At 38.1% G+C, this 27,824-nt stretch overlaps 1 protein-coding gene across 2 annotated transcripts in view; it reads left to right on the forward strand.

Moving 5' to 3' along the window:
* TRHDE (thyrotropin releasing hormone degrading enzyme) overlaps positions 1-27,824 on the forward strand; it is a 220,268-nt gene that overhangs the window by 58,491 nt on the left and 133,953 nt on the right. For both annotated transcript variants that reach the window (XM_015283004.4, XM_040651098.2), the window contains exon 4: positions 26,838-26,992. In XM_015283004.4, coding sequence (XP_015138490.3) covers positions 26,838-26,992 — 155 coding nt within the window. The remainder of the gene's footprint in view (positions 1-26,837; positions 26,993-27,824) is intronic.

Genomic DNA, 27,824 nt, shown 5'->3' on the forward strand with positions numbered 1-27,824 from the left:
CTTCGCCTTCTTATCTTGTTTACTTTGTTAGCAAGGACAGTCTGTCTGAGCACAACAGCACCCTTTCACTATGCTTAGGGAGAGGCCTATCCTGTACAGCATGTATCCCCGTCAAGCGCCTACTACAACACTCTAGGGACTGCAGAATGGAGAATATATGCTTAGAAATCATTTTGCAGGACAGACAGTTTACTGTTCGGGTGCTGCTGTCAAGCTATTGTGAGCCAAAATGACAAGAGCCTTCTTGAGCTGTGATACAAAGCCAGTGTAAAGTACATTGCTGCTGCTGTTGCTAAACTGTCATCCCGCTCTGTGAATTGGTATTTCTAGAAGTAGATTCTTTGGTCAAAGGTTATTTTATCTAGGGAAATGCTGAGTGAGTACTTCCTCCCATCTGTCACTTCCTTCTGAACATCAAGTAGTATGTTCATGTTCTCTAGTGCAGTATCCTTTCAGAGGACATTAAATAAAGGAACTGAAAAAAATAAAAGTAGAGTGCACATCACCTGTTAATATATAATTTTTGCAGTGTTTGTGTAAACATCCAGACTATGTCTGTCAAGGATGGGGATGGTGTCTGTACCCCTTGCTAATTGTGGGAAATGTCAAGTGGTGGAAACAGCTTTACTAATATTTGTTTGCTTTCCATGTAGACAAGTGGCTTTTTTACGGTGGTTAATTTATGGGTCAGAATCTTGAGTATCAAAGTTGTTATTTTTTGCTCTGAGTGTTAAACAAAAAAACAATAAAACAGACCTTTTGGTATCAGATTTCCCAACAGGCTACACATGACTTCAGTTGACTCTTCTTGGCATATATGTACTATTGGCATCCGTCAGGTAAGTGACTGGGAAGAGCGCATAAGCAAACAGAAATAGCTGTTTATCTCTGTGTACCACTGTGGTTGTATTTCTTTTTCCTTTCTTATTTATTTATTTTTCCTATCCTTTCCTTCCTTTCCTATTCTTCTGGGCAGCAGCCCCAGAGAGATAGCTTGTACACCTGGTGTAATTAAATAGGCTTATTTTCAAAGCAGTAGAAATGGACTTGCTGTGAGACAACCTCAAATAGCAGAGAACATGCAGGGATTGTGAAGGCCAGGCTGATAAATGGCACAATATAGGTAGAGTTTGGAAAGGGACCTCTTGGGTCAGGGAGCGCAGTCCTATTTTTGTGTCTAACTGCGAAATACATTTCAGCAACTCATCAAACTCCACTTTACGTATGACTGCTATGAGTTTTCTGCTACTGATAATCTCACTGGAGGAATACTGTGGATTTAGAATTGCTTGACATAAGTGAATACCGTGGAGTCTAAATCCTAGTTGCAGGTTTCTCCAAATTCATTATAGTCTTAAATATTTAATTTTACAGTACTTCTTGGAAGAAAATTTAAACATTTACTTCGAACCAGTGTGTATATATTTGAAAAGGTAATATTTTCCTACCACATAAAATGTATCCTGACTCGTTAAAGGAATGGCAGAACTGTGTGCAAACAAATTGTTTATTATTTAAAATCAATAGCTATCACTAGTTTGTAAGGAGTGGGAAAGACTGAACCTAGCCCTGATGTGGTAATTCACTGATTTGAAGCAAATCCTTTTGACTCACTGGAGCTAAAAGGAGAAACAAGTCAGTGAAAAAGGACTCCTGTTAATCAAGGAAAAGTCCGAGAATATAGGCTTGATATTGTAACCTATTTCTTCCCGGGACTGCTAGCTGCTTAAAAACACTAAAGACAAAATCCAAATGTCCTACTTTTGGCACTTAAATTTGATGTTGCAACTCAGGTCCAGAAGTAGTAGTAACCGTATCAGTGATGTTTTTCTGTACTGCGGAATACTAGAATATTGATTGAAGTGTATATTCTCTAGGTACTATATTCTTTCTCCCTTTCAAACAATGAAAGTTCTATATCTTTTCCAAATCCACTCAGTTTTTTCTTCGTTACATATTGGTTGGGGCCATAGCCAGCATTACTACAGGCATTTCTTTCCCAGAGCTGGGTCTTAGAAAAAATCATGCCCTAGCTGGAGAGGCAGGATCATTTATAAAACCTGGTGCTTCCAGTTCTCATCAAGGCCAGAACCTTGCAGGCACTGTGAAGAGGAAGATTCAGATGAATAAAAGCATTAATTTATAGTAGACTATCTGAGTCTTTGTAAGAGATGTAAACCCTCTTGCTTCAGCTCGTAATGCAACTGCTGACTGACAGGGAAGGAAGGGCAGAAAGCAGAGAGAGGATGGTAATTGCAAAAAGGGAAAAAAGTTTTTTTGGTGTGTGTTTTTTGCAATGATTTGTTCCCAGTGGTGCTACCCACTGAAGTGTTTGAATAAAGCCAGATGCAGGAGTAGTCACCTCCAGTGATGACTGATTGCAGTTTGGGTGCAAAAGCAGTTTAAGATATTTTTTAGGGTATTGTGCCCTTTCTGGCAGAATTAGGATCAATACATCTTAAGCTCGTTATCATCTGAAAGGGACTTGTTACTGCCAAAGCTGTTCTCAGAAGACAGCACTGCATTTTGTGTAGGCAATAGATGTCTCCTGTGCATCTATTTCCTTAAAATAAGAGAGATCAGCATGTTTCTGTTAGTGTCAGGGTATGAGTATGGAGTGGTTCCTGCTCAAATGGAAGTAGTCTTACTCCTCAAAGCAAATTATTTGTGCAGGATTCACTCACTGACAGTCCAGGCAGCTACCGCAATTTGTCAGCTTACATGTACAACTTCCAAGGCAGGATATAGCAAGAAGAGGAGAGGAGATACTAAGTTTTTTCCTGCCTGGCTTGAAGTGTGCAAATAAGCTGTTTTCTGGCAAAATGGGGAGTTGAGAGAAGGATTTAGAATGGTAGTGGTTCCAAAGTTAGATTTCTGTTATAGAGGTATGAATGGATCTTGTTATTTGGGTTCCTTTCTGAAGAGGAATGAAGGCTACTCTAGAAAATGGAACACATACGAAAACCAGAATGTTCAGACAGAAAAGATGTTGGCTTACTAACCAAATCATAGTGTGGGGAAAACTCTCAAGATGGTTAAAATGCAAAGCAGAGGAGAGCCTGCTTCTTCCAAGTTATCATTTTTTATATATGTATGTATTAATATATATATCTCTGCAAACTGGTGCTTGAATCTAGAAAATTAGTTTTTTTATTTTCTTTTATCTTCTTATAAAGCTGATTTAAGAAATTGCTAGATAGCTAGCTAGTATCAAGATGCCATTCCCTATTGCTCATAACTTTTCTTAAAAATTGGATACTGGAATACCCTATCAGTAAAATATCTACCTTCCATATTCAAGGGCATTGAATAAGCTGTTTCTTCCCTTAAATGCATTGGGTAATTTTGAATCATTGATATGGGAGAAGTACTCACCGCTGATGAGTATTAATGGGGGAATACGTCTGCACACTGAAGCACACAGAGTGATTCTCTGATTTTTGTGAGATACATGCCAAGCATAATGTGTACACACTGGGGGCAGAGTAAGACAAAGATATATGCAGTACTGGAGCAAATGTAGAAGTCTAGGTTCTTGTAGACCTCAGAGGCCTGATTGCATCTGTTTATGTTTCCTTGGCCTACTTTGCAGGAAAATAGCTACTTAAACAAAACAACAACAACAACAAAATCCTAAAACCCCCAAACCAATGAACAACAATAGCAACTGTAAATGGAAGTATTTTTTCTTTGGCTCATGGATTAGTTTTGTTGACAGAGTACTCATTTGTTGCCTCCAGGTTGTTACTGTAAGTTGAAAGCCTCTGGCAATTTTGTCAGGGACTGAAATTGTTTAAGAAGAAATGGAAAAAAAAGGAATGGAAAGGGGAAAAATGGAGGATTTCCTAGAGGGGTGTTTTCAAATGCTGTCTCTGTGCTTTGTACTTGCTGAGGACATAGAACTTAAGCTATCCTCTGTTCCCTATGGCTACTTGTTGTCAGTGCCTGTTTTGGCAACCTCTGAGCAAACAACATGGAACAGCTTTGATTCTGTTTCTTCTCCCCTCCTTTCCATCTGTTGCTTCACTCTGGATCACGAGGTGTGCCAGCCTTCTTCTGCTGGGAGTGAGACCAAGCAAAGGCTTTTCAACAAATGCTGCAGGAGTCTGAGGCCTGTGTAATTGGCAATATCTGTGATATCCCAAATCAGGTAGCAGCAGAGGATCAATGCACGCAGTGCAGAGAAAACTCTCAGAGCCATTGCACCAGTGTGAGCAGGCTGCTGAGAAATGAAAACTGATCCTACAACTTTCTTGCAACCTCCCTGTAAGGCATTAAGAATATCAGTGTTCTCTGAGGCCGTTACTGCTCAGGAATCAATCTTAGAGATGAAGTTTTGAATTAAAGTTCTATTCCCTCCCCCCCCCCCCCCCCCAGTATATTTCACACTAGGACAAATGCCAGGCTAAAGACAAAAATGGAAAAGGGTGGCATGTGTATACTTCAAACTTCAGAAAGAGATAATCTTTCCTGTTTTGTTTTTTAAATTGAGCCATTTTCTACCAAAATTGAGAGCAGAAGAGCAACCAGGTATGAGTGAATTCAAGGTGCAGGAGCAGTGCCAGACATGGGTGATCAGAGAATAGGAGAAATGTTTTACTTTCTTCATTAGCTACATACTCAAGTATTTCAATTGTGATTATGAAATTCTTCTAGAAGCACATGAATCTAATGTTTTTATTCTGACTAGTTTTATTCAGGAAAACCCCTTTACAGAGTGAAGGCTCCTTCCTGCTTACATGAATTTAGAAAGCTAGTTGATATGCTGACTATTCGGGGTTTAAAAAGCTGTGTCACATAAACACAGCATTACAAATTTGGCTGCACCTTTCAGCACTGACTGCTGAGCCTCTTTATTTTATTACTTTTTGGAGGGGGAAAGTGTTGCAAAATAAGAATTATTCTGGGATGGAATTAAACATGGAAAAAAACCAAACAAAACAACACCTTAAATTCTTTCTCCATTCTTTCTAGTCTTCCCTAATTTTATCCAAAACTGTTTTGTCTTTGAGAGTATGAACTGTATTATTAAAGGGGGCCCTTCATGGAGTATGTTAAAGGGAAAAATAAAGCTGTAAAAGAAGTAATACAGAGCTATTGTTCCTCAGGTTATACATGGGATATTACTACTTGTGGTAGTCATTGAAAGTGATAGGAGATTGGAGACAGGTAAAATACTTTTTTTTACAAAATTGCTTGTAAATTATCAGAGAATTTTTGATGAATTGACTTCAATATGAATTCAGAAGTAAGTTGCCGCTTTTTTTATTAGTTTCTGAGACTGAGGTTGTAGTTATACAAATTTTATTTTTAACATTTTCGTGGTGTACTAGTGTCTTCTAACATTGATTTGCTGGTTGCTGGAAGTTCAAACAGCACTATTTATGTTTTTGTTTATCTCTGATGGTAACTCTGCTCGATATACTTATGAAATAAAAAAGGAATGAACAGCTCTTGCAGTTTCCAAAATTGTCATGCTAAAATAAATCAGAAGCATAATTTGGGAAACTTGTCAAACCATAATTAGGATTAGTTTTATTGAAGATTGTGTTGTGGTGGTTACTAAGCAAAAGGTAGAACATAATTAATGACCACCACTTCAAGTCACCTCGTATTATATGCCTTTTAACTGTTGATTTATTGATGCAAAATTACAATGAGATGGCAATGCCTGCCAGTTCAGCATATTTGGGTGAGCCATTCAATCACCTCCAACACATTTTATATGTGGGCTGGCAGACATATCTGCATCAAGTGGCTTCACTGCCAAGGGAAGGATAGATACAGCCTGGAACTGTGCAGACAAATGCTGCTTCAAGTATGTGCTAAATTGGTACATTTCCTGAGAACCTTGGCTTAATCATTTCTACTTCACCAACAGGATCTTTGTTCATGTACCCATACACAGCCTTGACATAAAGAGTCTGGAAAAAGCACTTTGCAACTGGGTGGCTCTTTTAGATTTGCCATGGTGCAAGGAGGAAGAAAGATCAGTGGTCCCGCTTCAGCTGAAAGAACACACAGACTCGAGCAAATTTAGTATCCCACTGAAAGAAGCAGACCTTGAGAGGGTATGGAGCCAAGGAAGTGGCAGATAATTACAGTCTTAAGTTGATGTCAGTTTGTGACCTTCAACCTCAAATGTCATCATATACATATCTGTGTTTTTTTTTCATATCCTTGCTGGAAAAAGAGCAAAGGTTACAAAATTATCAGGTCCTAAAGTAACCAACAGAGTGAATGAATTTGGTCACCTTCAGTTATAGGTAACTACTTAATAGTTGTTTAATCCATAAGAAACCACCATAAGAAAATACATCCCAACTGCTTACAGCATACTTAAAACTTTCAGTGCAAAATGCAGAAGCCTCAAAGGTTGCATAGGAAGCAGGAAGGACTGAAAATCTTCATTGTATCTGGAAATGTATTGAAAAAATTTCCCAGAGAAGCCTGGTAATCTTCTCATAGTTCATCTTATGGACTGAATTAGAATACATTACTATTGATCTGTGCCAGTGTGACCCAGGTAGAAGTTCCTGGCGTGTCGGTGTGATAGACCAACAGGGCAGCAAGTGTGATACATTAGCAGGGCAGCAAAAAAAGATGTAATTGCTGATGCTGTGGAGGAAAGGCTGATAAAACTGTTACAATGGAGATTATTTCATGTGTATGAGTACATACATGTGGTTGAAATTAAGGACAGATGACTCTCCTGCTCTTTCTTCCTTACCTCAATTGAAACTTGCTCCAAGAAACTATTTAAGAAGATAAGTTCATTCATCAATCCTGAGTGTATACATCCTATATCTTAGCTGATGGCAGATTCACAGAGACAATGCCATACTGTTTTGTTACAAAATAATCCCTTACATGTGCTAAGGCTTTGTATACAGATCTCTCCCTCAACAAGAGTAATTGTCATCAAATAGGTGGTGACAATTCATGGCAGCACAGGAAAAATCCAACTTGGTAGGAGAAAGCCTCCTGAGGGTTGATGATGCCACTACTTTTCTTTCTTGTGGAAGGACACAAGGTGCAGTTATTTCCTCAGTTTTCTCTTCATTCTCTGCCAGTATCCAAACATAGTAAATTGAAATAGTGGAAATGCATCTGAGGATGTGAAAGATAGCAATGAGGGAAAAAAGGATTTTGATCAACAGGGAAGCATAACTGAAGTACTGAAAAATGGGAGGAAAAAATAAGAAGATGAGCTGGAAGAGAGATTTTGGAATTGACAATGAGATTTATGAGGAGGCCAGAGTATCCAGAAAAGCTTGGATTTTCTGCAGGCCTAGTAGAAATATCTAGGTGCCTATAGACAATTTGAGACATTTATTTGACTCTGAAAAAACATTTGAATAGATGGAATCTGTAGGAATAACAGCTTTTATCACTGTTGAGAGAATACTATTGTATGGCCTAAGTAGCAAGTTGTTGTGATAACTTTTGTTATGAGGGTTCCTTGTCTTGGTGCTAAGTCATTGTTTGAAACAGTAACTGAGCACCTGGTGGGAAGGCAGGGCCAACCCAGGGGAGCTCAGGTATGTGCAATGCTCCTGAGTGACCAGAAGGGGTGGATCCTGGCTCCACCCCTTCCCAGACCTCAGTTAGGAGGTGGCAGTGGAGGTAAGGGTATCTTTTTGAAGATTTTTGTATATCTGAGGCCTTCTGACGGTAAGCAGCTTCTTTCCTTTCTTTCTGTGCCCATGGCTGTTGCATTTGAGCAAGTCCTTGCTTGCTGCAGTCTAGGACCTTGCTGCTCTGCTGTTATTGCTGCACTTTCCATCATGTCATACCATGTGTTTCAGTGGATTATGGAATGTCTGCAATTAATTCATTGTATTTGAACATTTGTTTTCAAATGAAGCTACTTGGTATGCTTACTGTAACTGCATAGATTAGATTGGAATTTATGAGAAAATGTATCTGAAGAAAGGTGAATATCTGCCACACTGAATACTAAAGGAATGAATTTGATCTTTAGGAAGTGATGGTAGGGACTGTTCGTCTTTTGTCTGAAGCTTCTAAAGTTTTTCACTTGTAACTTCAAGTGCTGAAATTTGGAAGGGAAAGTTATAACTTTCTTTCAACACTGTCAGGCATATAATTAAATCCACTGAAATTTGTGTTATTACTGTACACTGAATATTCACTGGTAAATGAAATAGCTATGGCAAAAGATAAAAGTACCTTTCACTAGATACATTTATTTATTGTTTTTTTTGTTCTGGCAGAGTAGCTGGTTTTCATGAAGTCTCTAGTAATTTATCTCTCTGGATGACTATCTTTGGGGTCATCATTGTAATACCTGTGAGCTGACATATAGCTGAACTCCACATCAGAGCAGACAACAAGGAATGTACTGAGGCCATGTATGGTGATGCAAAGTGAACCATCATATCTATTGGTTTTGAAGAAGAATGCATTGCACTTCTTTTAAATAGCTATTGAAGCATTATAGATGAGGAAAAAAAATATGAAATCGGGATACCCATAAAGAACTAATCACAGTTGTGGATATGTATGTCGTATAGTCAGAGAAGTTTCAGCATCTTTGAAAGTAGTAAACAAAACAAGCCCTTCTTGTTTCAGCTCTATCTGAAATGCAAACAGGGGGAAAAAAATCAATGTTTGCTAAATGAGAGAGAACAAAATTGACTTTAAGAGTAAAATATCTTCTTGGGGAGCACCTAAATAATAGCAGGAAAAAATAAACTGAAACAAACTCTCCTCCTACAGAAATACTGTATTGCAACTTTAATCAAATAGAACTGAGATAAGGAGGTGACTCCTTCACTGATATCATTGCTTCATTTAAACCTCTACGTTTATAATTTATGGGAAAGTATCCCAGGTTTGTCCTCTGTCTTCATCTATCTTTGTTTCTTTTATTTGTACTCCTAGTAAAGTGCTAGGCTTCGATCTTCCATATACTTAATCATTTGATTTAAGCAAGTTCTTAGTTTTATTAAATGTGAATTACATTTGAACCAGCACTGCTAAGTGCTGTTCCAACACTGAAAAGGTACCAGGAAGAGCATAAAACCACTGTTTCATTATGGCTGTTTTATAGACTGTCTTTTAGAAAGTGGAGATGATGTCTTCAGTGTAAAGGAGAACTTGATTTGTAGACTTCAGTGTGAATCTTTCATACTTGCAGTGTGGATAATTCAGTGACTTGGATTGCTAGCTGACTTTTCACTAGAGGACTGTGAGAACTCTATGCGTGGTATTAAGGTCTTTAAGAACACTTTCATGGTGCCCACTGAATTGTCAATGCAGCCTGAAATGTGTTGATAGGAGCCAGAATACAAAAGCCTTCCAGAATCAAGGGTTATTAAATCCTCATCCCATACCAGTTGTTCTTTTGTGGTTTCATTTTAATTCAAGATAAATTATTTAGCTAATATCTCCTTTATTAAATAAAAATCTCAAGGCAACAGTTTCTTGAATAAGTTACATTTTACTCGTTTTCATAGTTATTATGGAGTGAATAAATTTGTCTTATGCAAATTTGGCTTTTAGGTATCAAGTTGTTTGAGCTACCTATTGCATTAATCTCTGCTCCTTTGAGGAATGTTTGGCATGAGTTAAATATGTTCAGGGATTTCTGAAACAATAGGACTAAAATCAGAAGATATGCTGAGGGAATTACATGATAGCAAATGAGTTAGGTTTCTATCGTACGTTTGTCCTTCCTTATTCTCCATCATCTCCTTTCCTTCACATTCTTGATGTTCCCAGTTTTTGAATAACTGAACTGAGTGAGTGGTAACACTGACTTCTCTCAAGCTCCTCATGTTCTTCCTGCTCAAGCTCGTGTGCCATTACACTAGTAAATTCAAGCTAGATAGGAGGAAAGACTCTTCTTTTATCAATCAGTCATAGAATGATAGAAAGTCTTGAGATGGACTCAGAGATCCCTACGGATCCCTTCCATCTCCTGGCCCTATTGCAGGATCACCCAAAATTCAAACCATTTTCTGAGCATTGTCCAAATGCTTTTTGAACTCTGGCAGCTTGGTGCCATGTCCACTGGCCTGGGCAGACAGTTCCAGTACCCGACCACCCTCTGGTGCAGAACCGTTCCCTAACCCCAGCTGCCCCTCCCGTCACACAGCTCCATGCCGTCCCCTCGGGCCCTGTCACTGTTACAAAGAGCAGAGCTCAGCGCTGCCCCTCCACTCCCTGTGAGGAGCTGCAGCCACCATGAGGCCTCCACTCAGCTCCTCCGCGCTGAGCACACCCCTTCCCTTGCCCAGCTGGCAATGCTGAGCCTGGTGCACCCCCAGGTATGGCTGGCCCTTTCAACTGCAAGGGCAAACTACTGACTTACATTCAACTTGCTTTCAACCTGAACCCCTAGACTCCTTTCTGCGGGGATACCGTCCAGCTTCTTCACGAATCTGTATATGGAGCCAGGGTTGCCCCATCCAAGCTGCAGAATCTGATACTTGCTCTAGTTAAAGTTCATATGTCTAGTAATTGCCCAGAACTCTAATTTTTCAAGAATTCTCTGCAACTCCTCTCTACCCTTGAGGGTGTCATCCTCACAATTTAGCAAATTTAGCACTGTCCAAAAACTTACTTAGTATACCTTCAGGTCCTGTATCCAAGTTACTGATGAAAACATTGAAGGGAACTGGCCCTATCTCTCGCTCCAATTTATAGGAGGGAGAGGAGGTTCTTTGAAATATCTATGCCCAGCGTGAGATTAAGAAACAGCAGTTGGTTGGTCCGGCCAGTTTATTACAAATGTTAATAAGGGAGATGAAGAAAGGGGAGGACGGACACTATTGCGGATTGGGGTGATGGGAAGGGAAAGAGAGCGATAGAAAAGATAGAAAGAAGCAAGAGTTGTGTAAAGCGGGGATAGTCACCACCAGGATCCGGCAGTGGTCCCGTTGCACGACGTTCCGATGGTCCGAGGCCGAAGGGCAGGAGCAGCGAGGCTGGTCTTCGGCAACGAGAGGGTGCAGGTACCGGGTGGGTCCAGGAAGAAGCCGCAGAGTAAGCCCGGGAGGAAGCAGCAGGTCTCAGGTAGCAGGCCCAGGGAAGTCCGTCAGCATATGGTCCGTAGTGAAGGATCTGATGGCAGAAACCTTGAGTCCGTCGTGGTGAGGGATCTGATGGCAGAAAACCCCTCTTTTATCCTCCTTTTTTTCCTGCCTACATGACATCCCTGGGTGCTTGAGCAAGAGTCATGTGCCTACCTCCTGAGATGGCCATCTTCCTGGAGATCAGTCCACACAAAAGACCGTTTCCCGGCCATTATCAGCAGCTTATCCCTCTCTTGTTGCCCCTGGCCTTGTCCATCTGTGCTCCTTAAAGGATTTCACAACCCTCAGCCAGGACCTGTCCATCAGTGTCCTCCAGACAGAAGATTTCTCCACCTTTGCCCAGGACTTGCCTGGACTTGTTCCTCAGCAAACTTTGAGTCAATCATATAAAAGAATAATCTCTTACACCCTATAATGTAGCCCCCTGGAACCCGACTAGCAAATGGCTGCCAGCCTGATGTAGCCCCATTTACTATAACTCTGCATCTGAGCTGCCAGCCAAATTTTCATTCATTGTGTTATGTTTTTGTCTAGCTGCATGCTGGACCTTTTGTCCAGGAGAATACTGTCAGAAACTGTTTTGAAGGCTTTGCTGAAATCTAAAAACATTGTATTAACTGACTTCCTGTGATGAATTAGGTGGATAACCTTGCTGTTAATTCTTAAACTTTTATATTCTCTGGTGACTTCTGTTGTTATATTTTGCTGTTCTAATTCTTCTACTCTCTGTCATATGTCAGAAGGGGCTGCAGCTGTGCTGACAAATGGAATTTATAGTTTCAGAAGAGCCTTGGTAGTGATACTATGATCATCATAATATTATTTTGTGTTGACAAAATGTGTTAATATTATGGCTGTCTGGGAATGCAAGTGGCCTTCAAGTGATTATGCCTACTTACAGATACCCTATTTTGAACGCTTGTATGTGTGGCACTTATGCGAAGGCTTGGGATCATAGTTTAAATGGGCAATGACCAACCTAGTGTCATTTTATTGAAGGCTTAGCAGATTGTTCTCTATCTCCTAATAGATTTTACAATAATTTTGTCATGCAAGTTATTCTTATATTTTCTGGAAATAAAGGCGCCTATGGTCTTTTATTGAAATAGCGCTGATTCAGCAAAATCTTTAATTGGATTATTTTTCTTTTAAGTGGAATGTTGAAACTGTCTTTTCTGTAAATACTACTGAAGCAAGATGGTATGGAAAAACTATGATTTTGAAACAAAAACATATAAAGGAAACACTTTAAAATGAAAACTATTATTTTCATGTAAATTATTCATAGGTTATCAAGTCTAGATGAGGTTTGTGAAGGCAATTTTGTCACGCTTCTTTAATATAATTTTAATATAACTTAATGTGTAAATCTATGATGCAGGGAATGAAATTCTACTCGGAAAACCATTGAGATTTCTGTACAATTGGAAAAGTTTAAGTATTCAGTGGGCTACTGGTATGGAGAGAAGGTATTTATCTCCAAGACTTTGCAACTTGGCAGTATAACATTGGACACAGACAAGATTGAACTCGGAATGCTCTTTCAGGGGAATAACATGCTACACCTATTTTAGTGTCTTTCTTGTACTGAATTAAAGGACTGATCAGAAGGGTTTTCAGTTTCTGTTATCTGGTAGGTGCAGTTGATTGTACAAAATTTCTGTCTGCTTTACTTTAACTTTCGTTGTTTTTTTTTTTTTTTTTTTTTTTTTTTCCCCCAACCGGCTTCGTTTGCTGGTCATGCTTATTTAACTGCCAGTTTTTCCTTTGACATCTTTGATGCCCATGTGAATGTTGCATTCTCTGTCACTGCCTTCTGTTTGTATAATTTACTCTCAAATACAACTTCACCATGTAAAGCTGTTCCTTTAGTAGTCTTCAAGCTACCATCCATCCAAGGTTTTATTGGTTCCCAGAGTTCCTGAGAACTTGTCTGCAGCAATTCTAACTGTGTAAAGATTTTAAGAGAGGTAAAATGCAAGAATATCTAGAGTGTTTACATCTGTTGTGAATAACTAAACAATTAGTAGCTCAAAATAGTGCTTTTCTGGTGTTCCAAGCTACCTTCTCAGATCTGTGGTTATTGCTTTAAAATTTTTGAAACATAGATTGACTGGAGCAGATGCAGGAATAGCCGCTTTGCAATTCTTATGGATGTTGAGTACAGAAAAAGATAACTTAATATGAACCTTACAGAAGTTTCTTGATACCATCCAAAGTAATGTTCTGAATAAAACATGCTCAGCAACAGAAATATGTTTTCCAGCAAAGATGTGAATAAGGTGCTGTTATCTAAAGCGTTATGCTTAGATAATAGTTTTCAAATTTTCAATTTCAAACAAAGTATTCTCTTGAGATTTTAACTGATTGTAAGTTATTGTTTTTCTTTTTTCCATGCCTGACCCATCTTCTTTCATGCTCTTTTAAATTAAAAGTATACTAATTATTATACAATAATAACTGCTTAATCTTGCTTTTGACATCTTAAAGAGTATTGGACTACTAAATATGGAAAGATAGTTTGCTAAACTCCATAAAATAGGGATTGTTGACATTGCTATATCAGTTTTTGGTAGTTGTAGCTTCTTGTAGTATTGGAAAAATAAAGTTTTATTTGTGTTGATTTACTCTGTTCAATGAGTTGTTCAACTTGGAGCTGAAAAAACAGGAAAGCTGACTCTCCTTTTTCAATTTATGTTGAAGAACAAAATTATGAGAGGGTGAGATTTATTAGTTTGGAAATCAAGAAGGACATACTGACTGAAGAAACCTGTTTAATTTGTATCCTGCAGATAGCAGTGATGGGTGATTCATCAATAGTGTGACTGTACTGCATCTCCAAATGTGGATGATTCTATATTCCAAATTATTATTCATAGATGCTGAAGCTAAATATTACTATATTTTTTATAATGGTCTTATCTCTGTGTCTTTATAATTGTGCCTTGTTTGACCTTCCTCCAAGTCTGTTTCCCTGACAAGAGCTGAGCTGTACTGTGTTCACATATCTGGAGTCAGTTCCCCAAAAGGGAATGTTTGGGAATTGCACTAGAAGAAAGAGGTCAGAAGAAGAGGACTGTAGCCACAGATTACAGTGTGAACTTGCACTGAAGTCCCTAGCACAGGGTGGATTTCCTGTGGATCAGGTCTCAGCTGTGGGAACATGAGATTGCAGAGAAGAAAGAGTCGTCTCAGTGAAGAGAGACCCTGGCTCTGTTCATTGCCTTGTTCAAACATTCTTTTTGCTTCCTCAAATTATTTAATAGCACTGTGATCCTTTTAAAATTCTCAATATGGTAAAAGTTTGAGATGTCATTACACATCTCTAACAGGTAGTACTTTAGATAATAAATGAGTGCATTTTAAATGAATACGGTGTTATTTTTTCTCCACATCTTTATCATGCTTAAAATTGTTTTATTAAACTCATGTTAAAAATGCTGTTTTCCTGCATTTTAACTTTTTATTCCAATTCCCATCTAAAGCCAATTAAATAGAAAACATAGCTAAAATAATTAATAGTTTATCATTTGGTAAATAATAAATTTTATTCAGCATTTCTTCCATAATTGCATTTAAAAAAATGATACTCTTAATAGATGATTCTCAACCTACAAAATTTTTAGTTGAAAGATGGATACAGCGAGGATTGCTTTGAGCAGAGAAACCATACAACTTCTTCTTAAAAGTGTGAAAATACAGCCTCTTGAACTTGTAATGCTAATGGGAATTGCAATGGTAGGACAGGGGTCAGTCCTGTAATCTCTTCACTGTATGTCTGTATACTATACGTACTCCAAATGTACTCTCTTGGTTAGCTAAAAGCAATACCACTCTGGGGAAGCCATTGCCTAGAGAAACCCAAGCTTGCAAGACAACTTGCAGAAAAATACTTCAGGCACTCTTGTGTCCTCTGCCTTCATTTCCTCTTTCATGCTTCAGATAAATCTCATCCCTGCCACTCCCTTGCTCAACTGTCTCCCCTTCCAAAGGTTAAACCTATAAAAATTCAGAAAATGCACCTTGGCTTGCATGAATAACAGGGAAACAGCTGGTGATTTAAAACCTGTGAGTGTCCTAGTGAGCTAGTATCTGCTTTTTCAACTAGTTAGCCTCCAGCTAGGAGGCACGCAGCCTCCAGTATCTATTAACCAAAAGATGTGTTAGGGGAAGAACCTTACCTATAATTCGAAAGATGTGCTAGAGGAAGAACTTTGCCTATAGGTTGAACTTTGAAAGAATCTGTTGTGTATATCGTGTTAAATCTAGGATATCTTACCTTCACAGGTGTGTCTGAAACTTCCTCTTCTGACCAGAAAACGGGCATTGTCTGAATGCCTTCTTGTATTAATTTTGTCTGGGAAGGAGATCCACTTACAGATAAAATTCTGGGGAAAAAATTATAGATAGAGGAAGTGGGCTGACAGGAACCTCATGAAGTTTAGGAAGAGGGAAGTGCAAAGCCCTGCACCTGAGGATAAACGAAGCCATAACATGCACATGTTTTGGGTTGCCCAGCTGGAAAGCAGCTTTGCAGAAGGGGCCTGGAGGTGGACACCAAGCTGAACTTGAACCAGTACCATCTCCTCATACCAAAGAAAGTTAGTTGTATCTTGAGCTGCAGAAGGAGTAGCGTTGTCAGGTTGAGGTGATCTTTTCCCTCTATTTATCATTGGCGAGACTGTACCTGGAGTGCTCTGTTCAGTTCTGGGCCCCTCAGTACATGATAGATATGGATCTCTTGGAGAGTGTTTGTTAAGGGGTTTCTGAGATTAAGAGGTTAGAGCATCTCCCATACAAGGGATGGCTAAGAGAGTAGGGCTGACTTATTTTCAATGGAGCTCAGTGCCATGACAAGAGCTTGGGCCAGATGGACCTCCATCTTTCCTTTCCAACCTCAGACATTTTATTAGAGCATTTTACTGATATTACATTACATGTGTACTTGAACAATTTAGTTTTAGGTTTCCTGTCATACTGTTTCTGAATCGGCTGTTGGAATACAGGGAGACCTCTGTTTAGTACTTTCAATTCTTGTTGCCTTGTCTTAGACTTCTCTAAAGTCCATAAGTGGGATTTCCTGGTACTACTTACAGTAATTGCTTATTTAAAAAAATTACATTTTGTACAAATTTTGTCAGCTATGACATCATTCCAAGGAATAGAAATATCTTTTCTGTGAACTATACATGAAGCAAGGGAAGGCATGCTATTTTTGTTGTCATACTTATTAGATCCTGCAGTTTTCTCACTGTACTCTCTGATTTTGAGAGCACTGAGCTTGCTTGTCCCAAACTTATCCATTACTGTTGTATATGATCTCACTTAGCAGTCAGTAATAAGCTGCATACATTTTATTCTTTGCATAATGTAGAGATTGATGCAGAATGTTGGCTCCAATGAAAATCATGGTATATCCTGAAAAATGTGTATGAATTAGGAAAGGAAGGATATAATGCTTTTATTTCTTCATTGAAGTTGCTGAATTAAAAAGCTACTTACTGGGCAGTTTAGTATGGAAGATAACTTTTAGTCTAATGAAAAGGGATTTGCATATTTCTGGAAGTAAACAAGTATGTTTAAGAAGAATGGACAGACTGTGTCTTGGAAATCCAAGAAATAGAAGGAATCAAGATGAAAGATTATTCTTTTGGATCTCAGGAGCATTTCAAATATAAAATTAGCTAAAAACCTGTTGTGGTTTGACTAAAGGACGTAGAGGAATGTGAAGATCTGAGAGTGACAGGAGGAGTGCACCTGAAAGCAGTCTTTGAGTATGTCTCTTGTAGATGAGTTCTCAGACCAGGACTTCTGAATCATTTTTCAGTGCAAGTGAAAACATGAAGCACAAGGAATTCTCAAGGACTGAAACCACGATTGCCTGCTTGTTAGTAGTAAGGATAGATGCGAGTATGGATTACTGTAAATATGTTAAGTACAGATTTTTTTCTTTTATCTGGTAGTAATTTTCATAGAATCATAGAATCATGAAGGTTGGAAAAGATCTCCAAGATCATCCAGTTCAACTGTCCACTTGTCTTCAATGTTTCCCACTAAAACATGTACCTTAGTACAACATCTAAATGTTTCTTGAACGCTTCCAGGGACGATGACTCCACCACCTCCCTGGGCAGCCCATTCCAGTGCCTGACCACTCTCTTGGAGAGCAAGATTTCCTAATGTCCAACCTGAATCTCCCCTGGCACAACTTGAGGCCTTTCCCTTTAGTCCTATTGCTGTTTACACAGGAGAAGAGGTTGACTTCTTCTTCACCACAACCTCCTTTCAGGTAGCTGTGGAGAACAATAAGGTCACCCCTGAGCCTCTTCTTCTCCAGTCTGAACAATCTCAGCTCCCTCAGCTGCTCCTCATAAGACTTGTGCTCCAGACACCTCACCGGCTTTATTGCCCTTCTCTTAATGTGTTCCAGGCCTTAATGTTTTTCTTGTAATGAGGGGCACAGTACTCACTCAATTCACAGTATTGAATACAATACTTGAGATGTGACCTCATGAGAGCTGAGAAAGAGGGATGATCACTTCCCTGCTTCTGCTGGCAACACTATTTCTGATACAAGCCAGGATGCCACCTACCTTCTTGGTCACCTGGGCACACTGCTGGCTCGTATTCAGCCAAGCATCAACCAATACCCTGAGGTCCATTTCTTCTACTCTGCCCCAAGCCTGTAGCATTGCCTGGGGTTGTTGTTGCCAAAGTGCAGGACCTGGCGCTTGGTCTTGTTGAACCTCATCTCAGTGGCCTCTGCCCAGCGATCCTACCTGTCCATATCCCTCTGTAGGGCCTCGCTACCCCCCAGGCATATCAATACTTCCTGCCATTTGTCATTTGCAAACTTAACTGAGGGTGCACTCAGTGCCCTTATCCAGGTCATAAAGCTATTGAAAAGAACATACCCGAGCCTGTCATAAGTATTTGTTACAGTGTTGTTTGTTTTGAAAATTATTGAAAAATTTTACCTGCTTTTGAGCTTAATTTGGCTTAAATGTGATTTAATGGAACTAGCAAGGCATATTTTTTGCTCAGGTGTAACAATTCCATACCCTAGGGCATTTAGGTATCAAACAAGTACCCAGGAAATGCTAGTCAGTGTTGCTGTCATCATCACCTTTTGTCAGCAGAATATACTCATTTCATCCATGAAGTGATTTAACATATAATCTTTCCAATATTTCTTCCCTCACGCTGATCACTATTCTCACTGACAGTCCTGACTGTCACTGTGCGTGCAGCTCCTGTGTTCTCTGAGCTCTGCGTGATTTTCTGTCTCGGATTTCTTTTCTGGTGGGATATTGGGTTATCAGTCTTATTCACTGTGTCAGAGATCTGTCATCTCTGTGTACTTTATTCAGATGACTCCTGTTGATGGCAGACTCAACTCTTCCTTATTTCTGTATCCTTGTTCCAAGTTCTGCTACAGCCTCTTCTGTTCTCAGCTGTTACTAGCTCCTTGCCACACTTCATTAGTATGCTTAAGTTTGTGTTAGTCACCAGCTTCTCTACAGCATATTTTCTTTTAAAACTTTGAATTAAAATATGTTCCTTCTTAAGTTTAGTTTTTATATGGATTGCAGTATCCTTCCATTTTTGTAATGAATTTTCATGTTTGGGTTCTACTCTGAGTTAATTGAAACTATTAAACACATCATGTATATCTGAAACCACAACTGTCTTTCTCTTCACCTGTTGTTTCCAGGTAAAGAACGAGGCAGCATTTAAATGTCTTACCATTGTTTTCCATTCATAGATTTTCAGACCCAATGGATAGTTCAGGTGCTCTGTTTTTTCATTCTGCTTATTTATTTGCCTTTGCTGCATATAATCATAGAATGGCCTGGGTTGAAAAGGACCACAATAATCATCGAGTTTCAACCCCCCTGCTGTGTGCAGGATCACCAACCACCAGACCAGGCTGCCCAGAGCCACATCCAGCCTGGCCTTGAATGCATCAGAGAAGTTACACTTTTTCAAATTTCAGGTTCTAGCCCTTCAAGCGCTGTGAGAAATCCTGAATAACCGTTCATTGGAGAATGTTGGTTTTTTTTCTGTTAAACTGTTGCATTTCTGCTTTTTATCGTGATTTTGCATATGTGATGGGTAACAGTGCACGCAGCATGTTGCTGGTAGCCTGTGTTCATGCTGATCTGGACGAGAATGGATGAATAAATGCATTCTGGATATCTAAATTCACCAAGAAATTTAGCTTTGACTTTCATAGTTTGGCCCTACTGGCTCACAGGGGAACCACTTGTAAGGGTGAATATCAACTCTGCTCCAAGGCTTAATGTAAGTTGTTACATCCTCAGGCGCAAGAAAGGAGGGAGTGGTGTGGATTTCTATGAGAACAGAATGACTGTGTCCTCTGTTAGTGGTAGTTCTTTAGTCTACAGGATAATGTTTTTGTGTGATAAGTCTCAGAAAGTTATTCTAGTATTAAACTAGTGAGTAGGTAGATACATGCTCGCTTTAATAAGAAAAGTTTTCTGATAATTTTTAAAGATTTAACTATTCAGCAAGAGTAGAGGAAATGCTCTTACTGTGAAAATTTATCCTGATGATTTATTGTCTAAAGAATTTGTGTAGGAATATAAGATAAATTTTATTTTAGAACTTACTGTAAGCAGCAAGATCAAAATCAGTATCTGAGAAACTATCCTAGAGTTTTTGTCCCAGGTCAGTCCATTCTTCCTTCATCTTCTGAAGGAGAGGAGGAGAGAAATGATACACATTATCCACAAAAACATTGCCTTCAGATGTAGTGCATATGATCAACTACACTGTAATTTACTCTCTGAGTGGAATATTGTGATAGATATTGTGAGACAATGGTAATGCAATACTTCCGCTTATCTTCCCTAAATCCCTATTCATATTTATTTTTCTGTTGTTGTTAAAATGTGCCCATTGTCTGCGAATATAATCTCACTTGGAAGCAAACAGGAGAGGTAAATCTAGGTATACAGAGTAGGTTTCTAATGAAAATATTTGTGTCCTTGTCATTGCAGTGCAAATCAGTTTTATGTCATTTACGTAAGAAGAAAAAAATATTGTACATCATTATTATAATTCTCAAGTAATAAGAATTTCTGGAGGTTTTCTATGTATTTGCACCTTGGTTTTGCAGTGACAATAGTAAAGCAGCAACGCTTGATCATTTTCTTTGCAGCAGTATTCATACTGTAAGTGTTCAGTAATCAGCAGTGTGTTGTTTTCAGCTGTGGAGTCCTTATGCTCTATTAACTGTGGTGTTAGGAAAATGGCTGTTGGCAATTTTCCATCATGTCAATGCTTTTAGTACTTACGTTAGAAATTGTATTTATGAAGGCAACAGAAGTCACTCTCATTTTTTCCTCTCTCCAAATATTTTGGTGTTGAGAATGGGAATGCATTTTCTCTGTTCATATGTAGTATATGTTCCGTATCTAGAACTGTGACTGAGAGAAACAGAACACTGAGTTTGTTTCAGTCTGTGTCTTAGTTAGTTCTGTGTAACACTTTTTTTCCAGTGTAGATATGAGAAGAGTTTAGAATACCCACATCTGGCTGAGGGCTGAGGATAAAAAGGTTTCTATGACATGCTGTAGTGTTGTTCCTTACTAGAAATTTTGTGAAAGATATTTTTTTGTCCTTGTTTGTTATTGCGCAGCAATTCATAATGATCTGTCTAGGTATTATTTAGACGAAAGGCACTGTTCATGTAGAGATCGATACAACCAAGATGATACATAATTCAGCCTCAATGGGCTATTGCACTCATATTTCATTTCAACATTGAACCATTTGATACACTTCAAAATAACAAAGCAATGATCTATAGATTGGGATTATGAAAATTGAAAGCAATTTAATAATATGCATGTCAAATAAAATCAACAGGTTTCCATTCTATTTTCTTAAACTGTATACCAGCCATCACCCAGATCAAGGCTCCATTGCTTGAAAAATAGCAGTTTTCTTTTTATATTTCTGCTTATTCTTCCTTTCTCTCCCACATAATTTTTCCCTCTTGGAACCTTTGGTATTCACGTTTTATTAACCATCCGCTATTCACATCAACCACTCTGGAAATCCATCCATTGTTTATGTCACTTAATGTTAAGTAATACTTTGTACAACAATAAGAAGCAATAAAAATACCAGCAATAAACCGCTGTGTGTCAGTGATTTCTCCTCAGGGTCTGCAACAAGGCATTTGATTTGACTGAAATAATGGCAAACAGGTTTAGACCTTTGCATTAACTCTGCAGGCTCGCATCCATGTGCGCCTGCTAAGTGTTACGTTTGCAGAAGGACATCAGTGCTGTAGCCCTAAAGATAAAATCGGTGCCAGAAAAAGCATTTGGGAAAACAGAAGTGTTACTCAAAAAGTTCCCGTGTCACCTGTCATCCAGGTGGTCTGCAACTTCTGTGTGTTTGAATAATTCACATACAGAGAGAAAGTATTAAAATACTCTTTAGTAGTAATTTAAATAAAAATACAAGTTAAAAAGACGGCTAATTTAGGGTACCCAGCTGCTAAGTGCTCAAAGTCAGGTAATGAAAGTGGTTTAGTTTTCAGGAAGCATATACCTAGTATTTCCTGCAGTGTCTCCTTAAAGTTTCTCAAAGTAGGCATTCAAATCCATTAGTTGCGCTTTGTTCTGCAGTTGAAGTCAGGTGGAGACCCTCCTATTGGCTTCAGAAGTATTTTGTCTAGGCCCGGGATGGCTTCTTTTTCCCTGAAGACTTTTTAAAGGAGTGAAAGCATATATATCAGGAAAACCTACTTTCTCTGGTACATATTCCTCTGTTACACCAAGAAAACAATACAAGAAAGAAAGCTTTTGAGTAGCAAATTTAGACGTTTCTTATGAGGGCTATTATCTGTAGTTCTTTCTGAGTTACCAATTTGTATATTTCCTTACAGTATCTACTATTTGGCATAGCGATTTTTAACCCATGCTGCCACTTCTGGTAGTTGCCTTTTTCTTTTAAAATCATTGAATTTCCTTAAATCATTGAGTGGTATTCTGTTTCAGAAAAGCACATTCTACTTACTGTTAATAAAGAAATGCCTTTGATTAAGGAATCTGGTGGCACAAATATAAACTCTTTTAGCAAATAGTTTGTATTTTTGTTCAACAGCATTCATTTGCACGAGACCTTTAGGGAGATTTAATAAATCTATTGATTGCATTATGCAGCATTATGAAAGGGCAAAAACATACTTGAGATTTTCATTTGTCAAGATTGAAATTACCTGATACTAGACAAACTTTCCATTAATTAGTCAAAGTCACCGTCAAAAAAATGAAATACCTGGCGTCAAGAGATCTATGCTTGAGATGTTGAAGAAAGCCTCTCTGAAGAAAGGTGTGAAAACAATGTTCTGAGAGGCATGTGGGTAAATTCAGATTTTTAGTCTAATTTTTGAAATAAATATGAGGACTAGAAAAGAAAAATGTGGAGTTCACACAGTGAACAGTTTATCTCGGTATGCCTCCTAGTTTTAATAAGGAAATGTGTAAAGATGTTTGTCAGAAAATTACAGTTTCTCACTGTATGCTCTTGTTTAAAGTTGGAGTGTTTTAGGGCTCTTCTGTTCATTTGGATTTATTTTTTTTTCCCTCATTTGGGTCTATTTTTTTTTCCCTCAGTAGCTGCTTTTTCTTTCTCCTTGATTACAAGAACTTTAATGCTATGTCTGTGTCCTGCAGGATCTATCCCTTGCTTACATTTCAATGAGCAGCTAAAACAAAATCACAGTGTATCTACTAGTAAATATGTTCATTTGTGTGGATAACTGTGTTTGTGTGCACAGTTGAACTCATGCATAGTAAGGATATGTGTACAAACATTTAAAACAAAGATGGTTAAACACAGTAGAATGATAGGGGTGAAACAGATGAAGAAGTGAAGGAAAAAACTTCAAATTCAAGGTACTCTGAGACCCTTGCATCTTGTTTTGCATTTAATCATATTCAGTTCTAATTCTGCTCTCATTTAAAGTTAGAATGATCACAGTTGGGGAATTTAATACTATAAATGAGTAGAAAAAGAGAAAAAACAGTGTCATATCTTCAATTTACACCAATGCTAAATTAATAGGTAGTCACGCTGAAGGTGGATTCTCTTTGTGACCAAGTTAGGTGATGAATTGGTAATTTCTATTTTGCACTATGATGATACTTGGTAATAATGTCAGACAATTATATTTTGATTTAAGCTCACATAGTTATGATGCCTTAATTGAATGTTTGGAAGTAAAAGGAGCTGCTGAGCTATTTACAGTTCTTGTAGCCTGAACTGCTGAAAAATGAGATTCGCACGGGAGCATATTTCAGAAATATCTGTATGTATTTGAATAATTTCAATCTGAGTAATTTTTCCACTATTGTACATTAATGTGATGTTCCAGCGCCTTTTAGTTTGGATGGCTTTTGTGGTGGTTTTATTTTAGCTGTTTAGTTTTTACTTCAGAATCATGAATTTAGTCTCTGTGAAGGCCAAGAGGTGGAAACCCTCTATTATTCCAGCAGTGCACAGGACTCTGCACTGCTGTATCAGGAAATCTCAAGTAACGCTTTTATGATGTATGAGGATATTATTCTCTGCAAGCAATAACAAGCACTTCTATTTCCCCTGCAATATCTACATAATCAAACATTCACGAGTGCTTTACAAAGAATTTAATTAAATACTGTGCAGAGTAACTGGATACAGCGTGTGCACAAGCTGTTATATATTCAGTAGTTCACATTTCTGCAGTTAGTATAGAATGCTTTTGAGCAATACAATACAATGTGTGAATAACATTTGTATCAAAATGTTCATCATCACCCCTCCTTTTTTACCTTGCTCCTCAAAAATTACCTTAAAACCTTAGTAGGTGTCACCTTGAGGATCATTAGAGACCTTCCTCAGTTCTTTAGCGGTATGGTTGGCAGAGGGAAATACAAATCCTCTGATGAGACTTGAACATCAAACATTGTTTCTCTGAAATGAAATATTTTTGCTCCCCGGATAATAGAACAGGTGATTGTCTTGGATCCAAATTAGGGATTTTGTTTAAAGGTGGTAGAACTCTGGGGAGCAATCAAGGTCGACCTCTGGAGAATTTTGTTTCTAAATTAACAGGAAGACTGGGAATTCTGATTTTAGATGTGGACAATGAGAAGAAAAGGAGTTCTCGTGTTGTAGTAACAAGTATGTCCAGAGTTCAGTTTGTCAGTTGCTGGAGATTAAGAAAGCCGTCTTCTTGGCATTACAGTGCATTAGCTGATGAGTGAAAGGAATGTCAAGGCTTGCAGAGCAAGCACTGTGCAAGAGGAATGTGATTTAGAGTATTTCTCTGCTGTTGTCTGCCTGGAAGGCAGCTAGCCATCCATCAGATTGGAGGGTTTTCTGGTATGTTAGTGGTACCATGCATCCATCTAAGCCAGCAGACCATTACCAGTGGAACAAATGCTGAAACAGTCAGTAATAAGCTAAATAAATACCTTTGTATTTAGCTGGCGGTGAACTCCTTTCCTGAACAGCACGAGACCTCAGTTTCCCAGTGCCACAGAGTTATTTCAGTTTATTACTGGCTGACACTACCAAAATGTGTCTGTCATGACTGACAGGAAAGACGAGAAACTTGAAATGAATGCAAAAGAGAGAAAGGAAACAAAACAATCAGTGCAAGTATGAAATAGTTGGAATTTCTTTTCTTCACAAAAATTTCTTTTGTGTTAGTTTTATGTTGGTATCACTTTGCTGATTTTAAGGGAGTTGTTGAAAACTGGGAGTAAATTAGAATCATTCTTTCTGTGTTCTTCTGAAGATACTTTTAAAATGAAAGTTTAGTCACTGCAGGAAAGGTTATGGCTTTCTTTACAGAGCTAAGAATAGGAAAGGCCCCTGTTTAAATTTAATGAATATTTGCCATTAAGTTCAGTGATTTCACCCTGTAACCTTTGCGTCTTCTTTTAATGCTTATTCTTCCTTTGTATAGCAGACAGCAATTTTTCATGTTAGTAATAACAAATTGCAGTTATTCTATGAAAGTAGTATGTTTCAAACTTCAACTGAAGAAGAAAATTAAAGCATGTAATTTTGAATTAACTGGCAGTCTCCTCTCGAACACCATGCTTTGGATTTTTGCTTTGCTCTCCTTAATTAGGTTCTTGTTCTAGTGTTTGCCTTTATATAAATATTTGTTATTTATCTCTTGTAGTTTGTCCCTGCAATTTGGCTATTTTCAGGGTTTTTTTTTTTTTTTTTTTTTTTTTTTTTTTGTATTTGGAAGTAGCTGTTATGCTCTCTCTGTGCTTCCACTTGAGATCTGTGTTTTTTTTACTACTTGCAAAAAATTTTATTCCCCTTTTGGGGAGTACTGAGATATATCTGAGTTCTTTACGTACTCCTAGTATTTTGGTGGATGCTTCTATGAATCCTGAAGCAGAGCTCCTGCTGTCATGTTGTTCTTCAAGCCAATTCTACCACGTATAACAGAAAGCCAAAATAGGAGAATGTAGAAAGTCAAAAAAGGAGAATGTGTGTGCTGTAATAGAATTGCTGTCTATAAGCAAGTCAGAATTTCTCTTCTTTGGAAGAAGTCAGTCCAGAGACCATTCATCCCACACAGTGAAGCGCTGCCTAAATCTACTTGTGTTGATTATGAATGAACTGGCTTTGGAACCAGAAGTAACATAGCCAAATGAGAGGAGTACAACATCCAGGCTAATTAATTAAGAAGACAAGCTAATTAATTCAACCAGAAAAAAGCACCATGCTGATATGACAGTATAGCTTCCAAAATTCTGGCTGACTTGTACTGGGTTTCTTGTAGACTTAGAGGCTGTTTCTAGGCTCTCTCGGGTATTTTTGCTGTGGAGCAGCACTGTGTGTTTGTTTAGTCCTTCTGTCGGTTTACTCTAATTTTATTTCCAGGCTGGTCAGTTTGAGTTTCTTCTCAGCCACCTTCTGTAGGTTTTTACTAGCATTTGGATAGCCATTGTAATATTGCCTTCTTGAACCTCTTGCCACTGAGAGAAATTTCCTGTCACTCAATTTTTTAATATATATATTTTTTAATAAGATGGAGGACCTTCCCATCTTCTTCATACTATTTTATCTCTTACTGGATACTCAGCTGAAGTAACTCATCTTTGATTGCATCTAGCACCATTGTTCCAGCCTGTGGAGCTGAAACAGGGCTGTCAGCAGCTCCATCCTCAGAGGGGCTGCTGGCAGTACTACCTACTGAAAAATGCCTTGTTTCAGCAAGGGGATTCTGAACAGCTTGTGAACTTTCTGGTTGTTATGAAACAGGATTTCTTCAGTTCTCTCTTATTGTAAATCCTTACATATAGTTTGACTTGAAAGATGTTCATAAAGGAGTCACTTTAATGAAAAGGTAAACAACACTTTTGTTAAAATCTGTGTTACTGCTTTGATTGTGGTGTAGTAAACATGAGAAGTAGCATCAAACTCAGCAGCAAATAACAATCAAGATATTTTAAAATAATCTGTATTCTATATAGATAACTTCTTCAATTAGAATTACTAAATACTGTTACATAAATAACATAACAATCATTAATAGGTAGTGATATAAGAACAAAAATTGCTATTAATGTTTCCTAAGTAGAAATGCTAGAGAGCTGAAATTAACAGTCCTGTTTTTATGTTTACGTTATTTAAAATGTTTTTAATGATAGTTAATGGCTTTATCTGCAATAACTCTTCAGTAAAATATCTTTCACAGGATGTTAACATATTTTTTTTTATTTTCAGATCTGTTAGCTGTGCCTAAACATCCCTATGCTGCTATGGAGAACTGGGGACTGAGTGTTTTTGTGGAGCAAAGGATACTACTGGATCCAAGCATTTCTTCTATATCATACCTGTTGGATGTCACCATGGTCATCGTACATGAGCTATGTCATCAGGTATTAGAAGAGTTCAAATACATAGTACTTATATCAGAAACCATGTGTTCCTTTTCGAAACTGAAAGTGAATTTGCACAAACAGTTACAGCTTTTATTGTGAGTGTAGTTCAAGTAGCAGAAGGATCTGTAAGATACATAACTAGAATGCAAAAACAAGGAAGAGTCAGAATGGGGATAAAGAAGAAAATTAGCAACAAAGAGCGTGTATGATGATCTTCTGTATGATTTTAACCTATGTGCTTGTGTGTTGTTCGATAGATCATGCACATGGATAACTGTAGAGAAGAATTTATTGCAGAACCATAGCAGATTCATACTGAATTGCTCGTTCATGTCAAAAAATGCTTTGACTGAAATCAGTTCGATAGTCTTACTCCTCTCATCTCACATACATACACACTTTCCTTTTCCTTTTTTAAGTTTGATATTAACCCTCTGTTCACTCATGACGGACAATTGAGTCTTTATATGTACAGAAACCTTTTTATCAATAAAAACACTTTGTAATAAATCCATATTACAATTTGTTTCACATTTCCTCCATCTTATCTCCAACTAAACACATTATGACAGTTTAGTAATATTGAGTTGAATGCAAATGTTATTGAAGAAATGTGCTTGGGGGCCAGGAAACCCTTTCTTACACTCATAACAGGCATAATCATAGCCCTCAGGTTAAAATCCTACTGTGTAATCAGCATGGCTTACATCTGTGACTTTACACAGTATTCTTAAAAATGCAATGCATATTCTTAACACTTTCTGCAAATAAAAGTACCATATAAAAGGGAGCCTTCATAATAGAGTTATGGTAGATGAACCTGGAAATC

Source organism: Gallus gallus, chromosome 1 (genome assembly GCF_016699485.2).
Source record: "Gallus gallus isolate bGalGal1 chromosome 1, bGalGal1.mat.broiler.GRCg7b, whole genome shotgun sequence".
Taxonomy (NCBI): domain Eukaryota; kingdom Metazoa; phylum Chordata; class Aves; order Galliformes; family Phasianidae; genus Gallus; species Gallus gallus.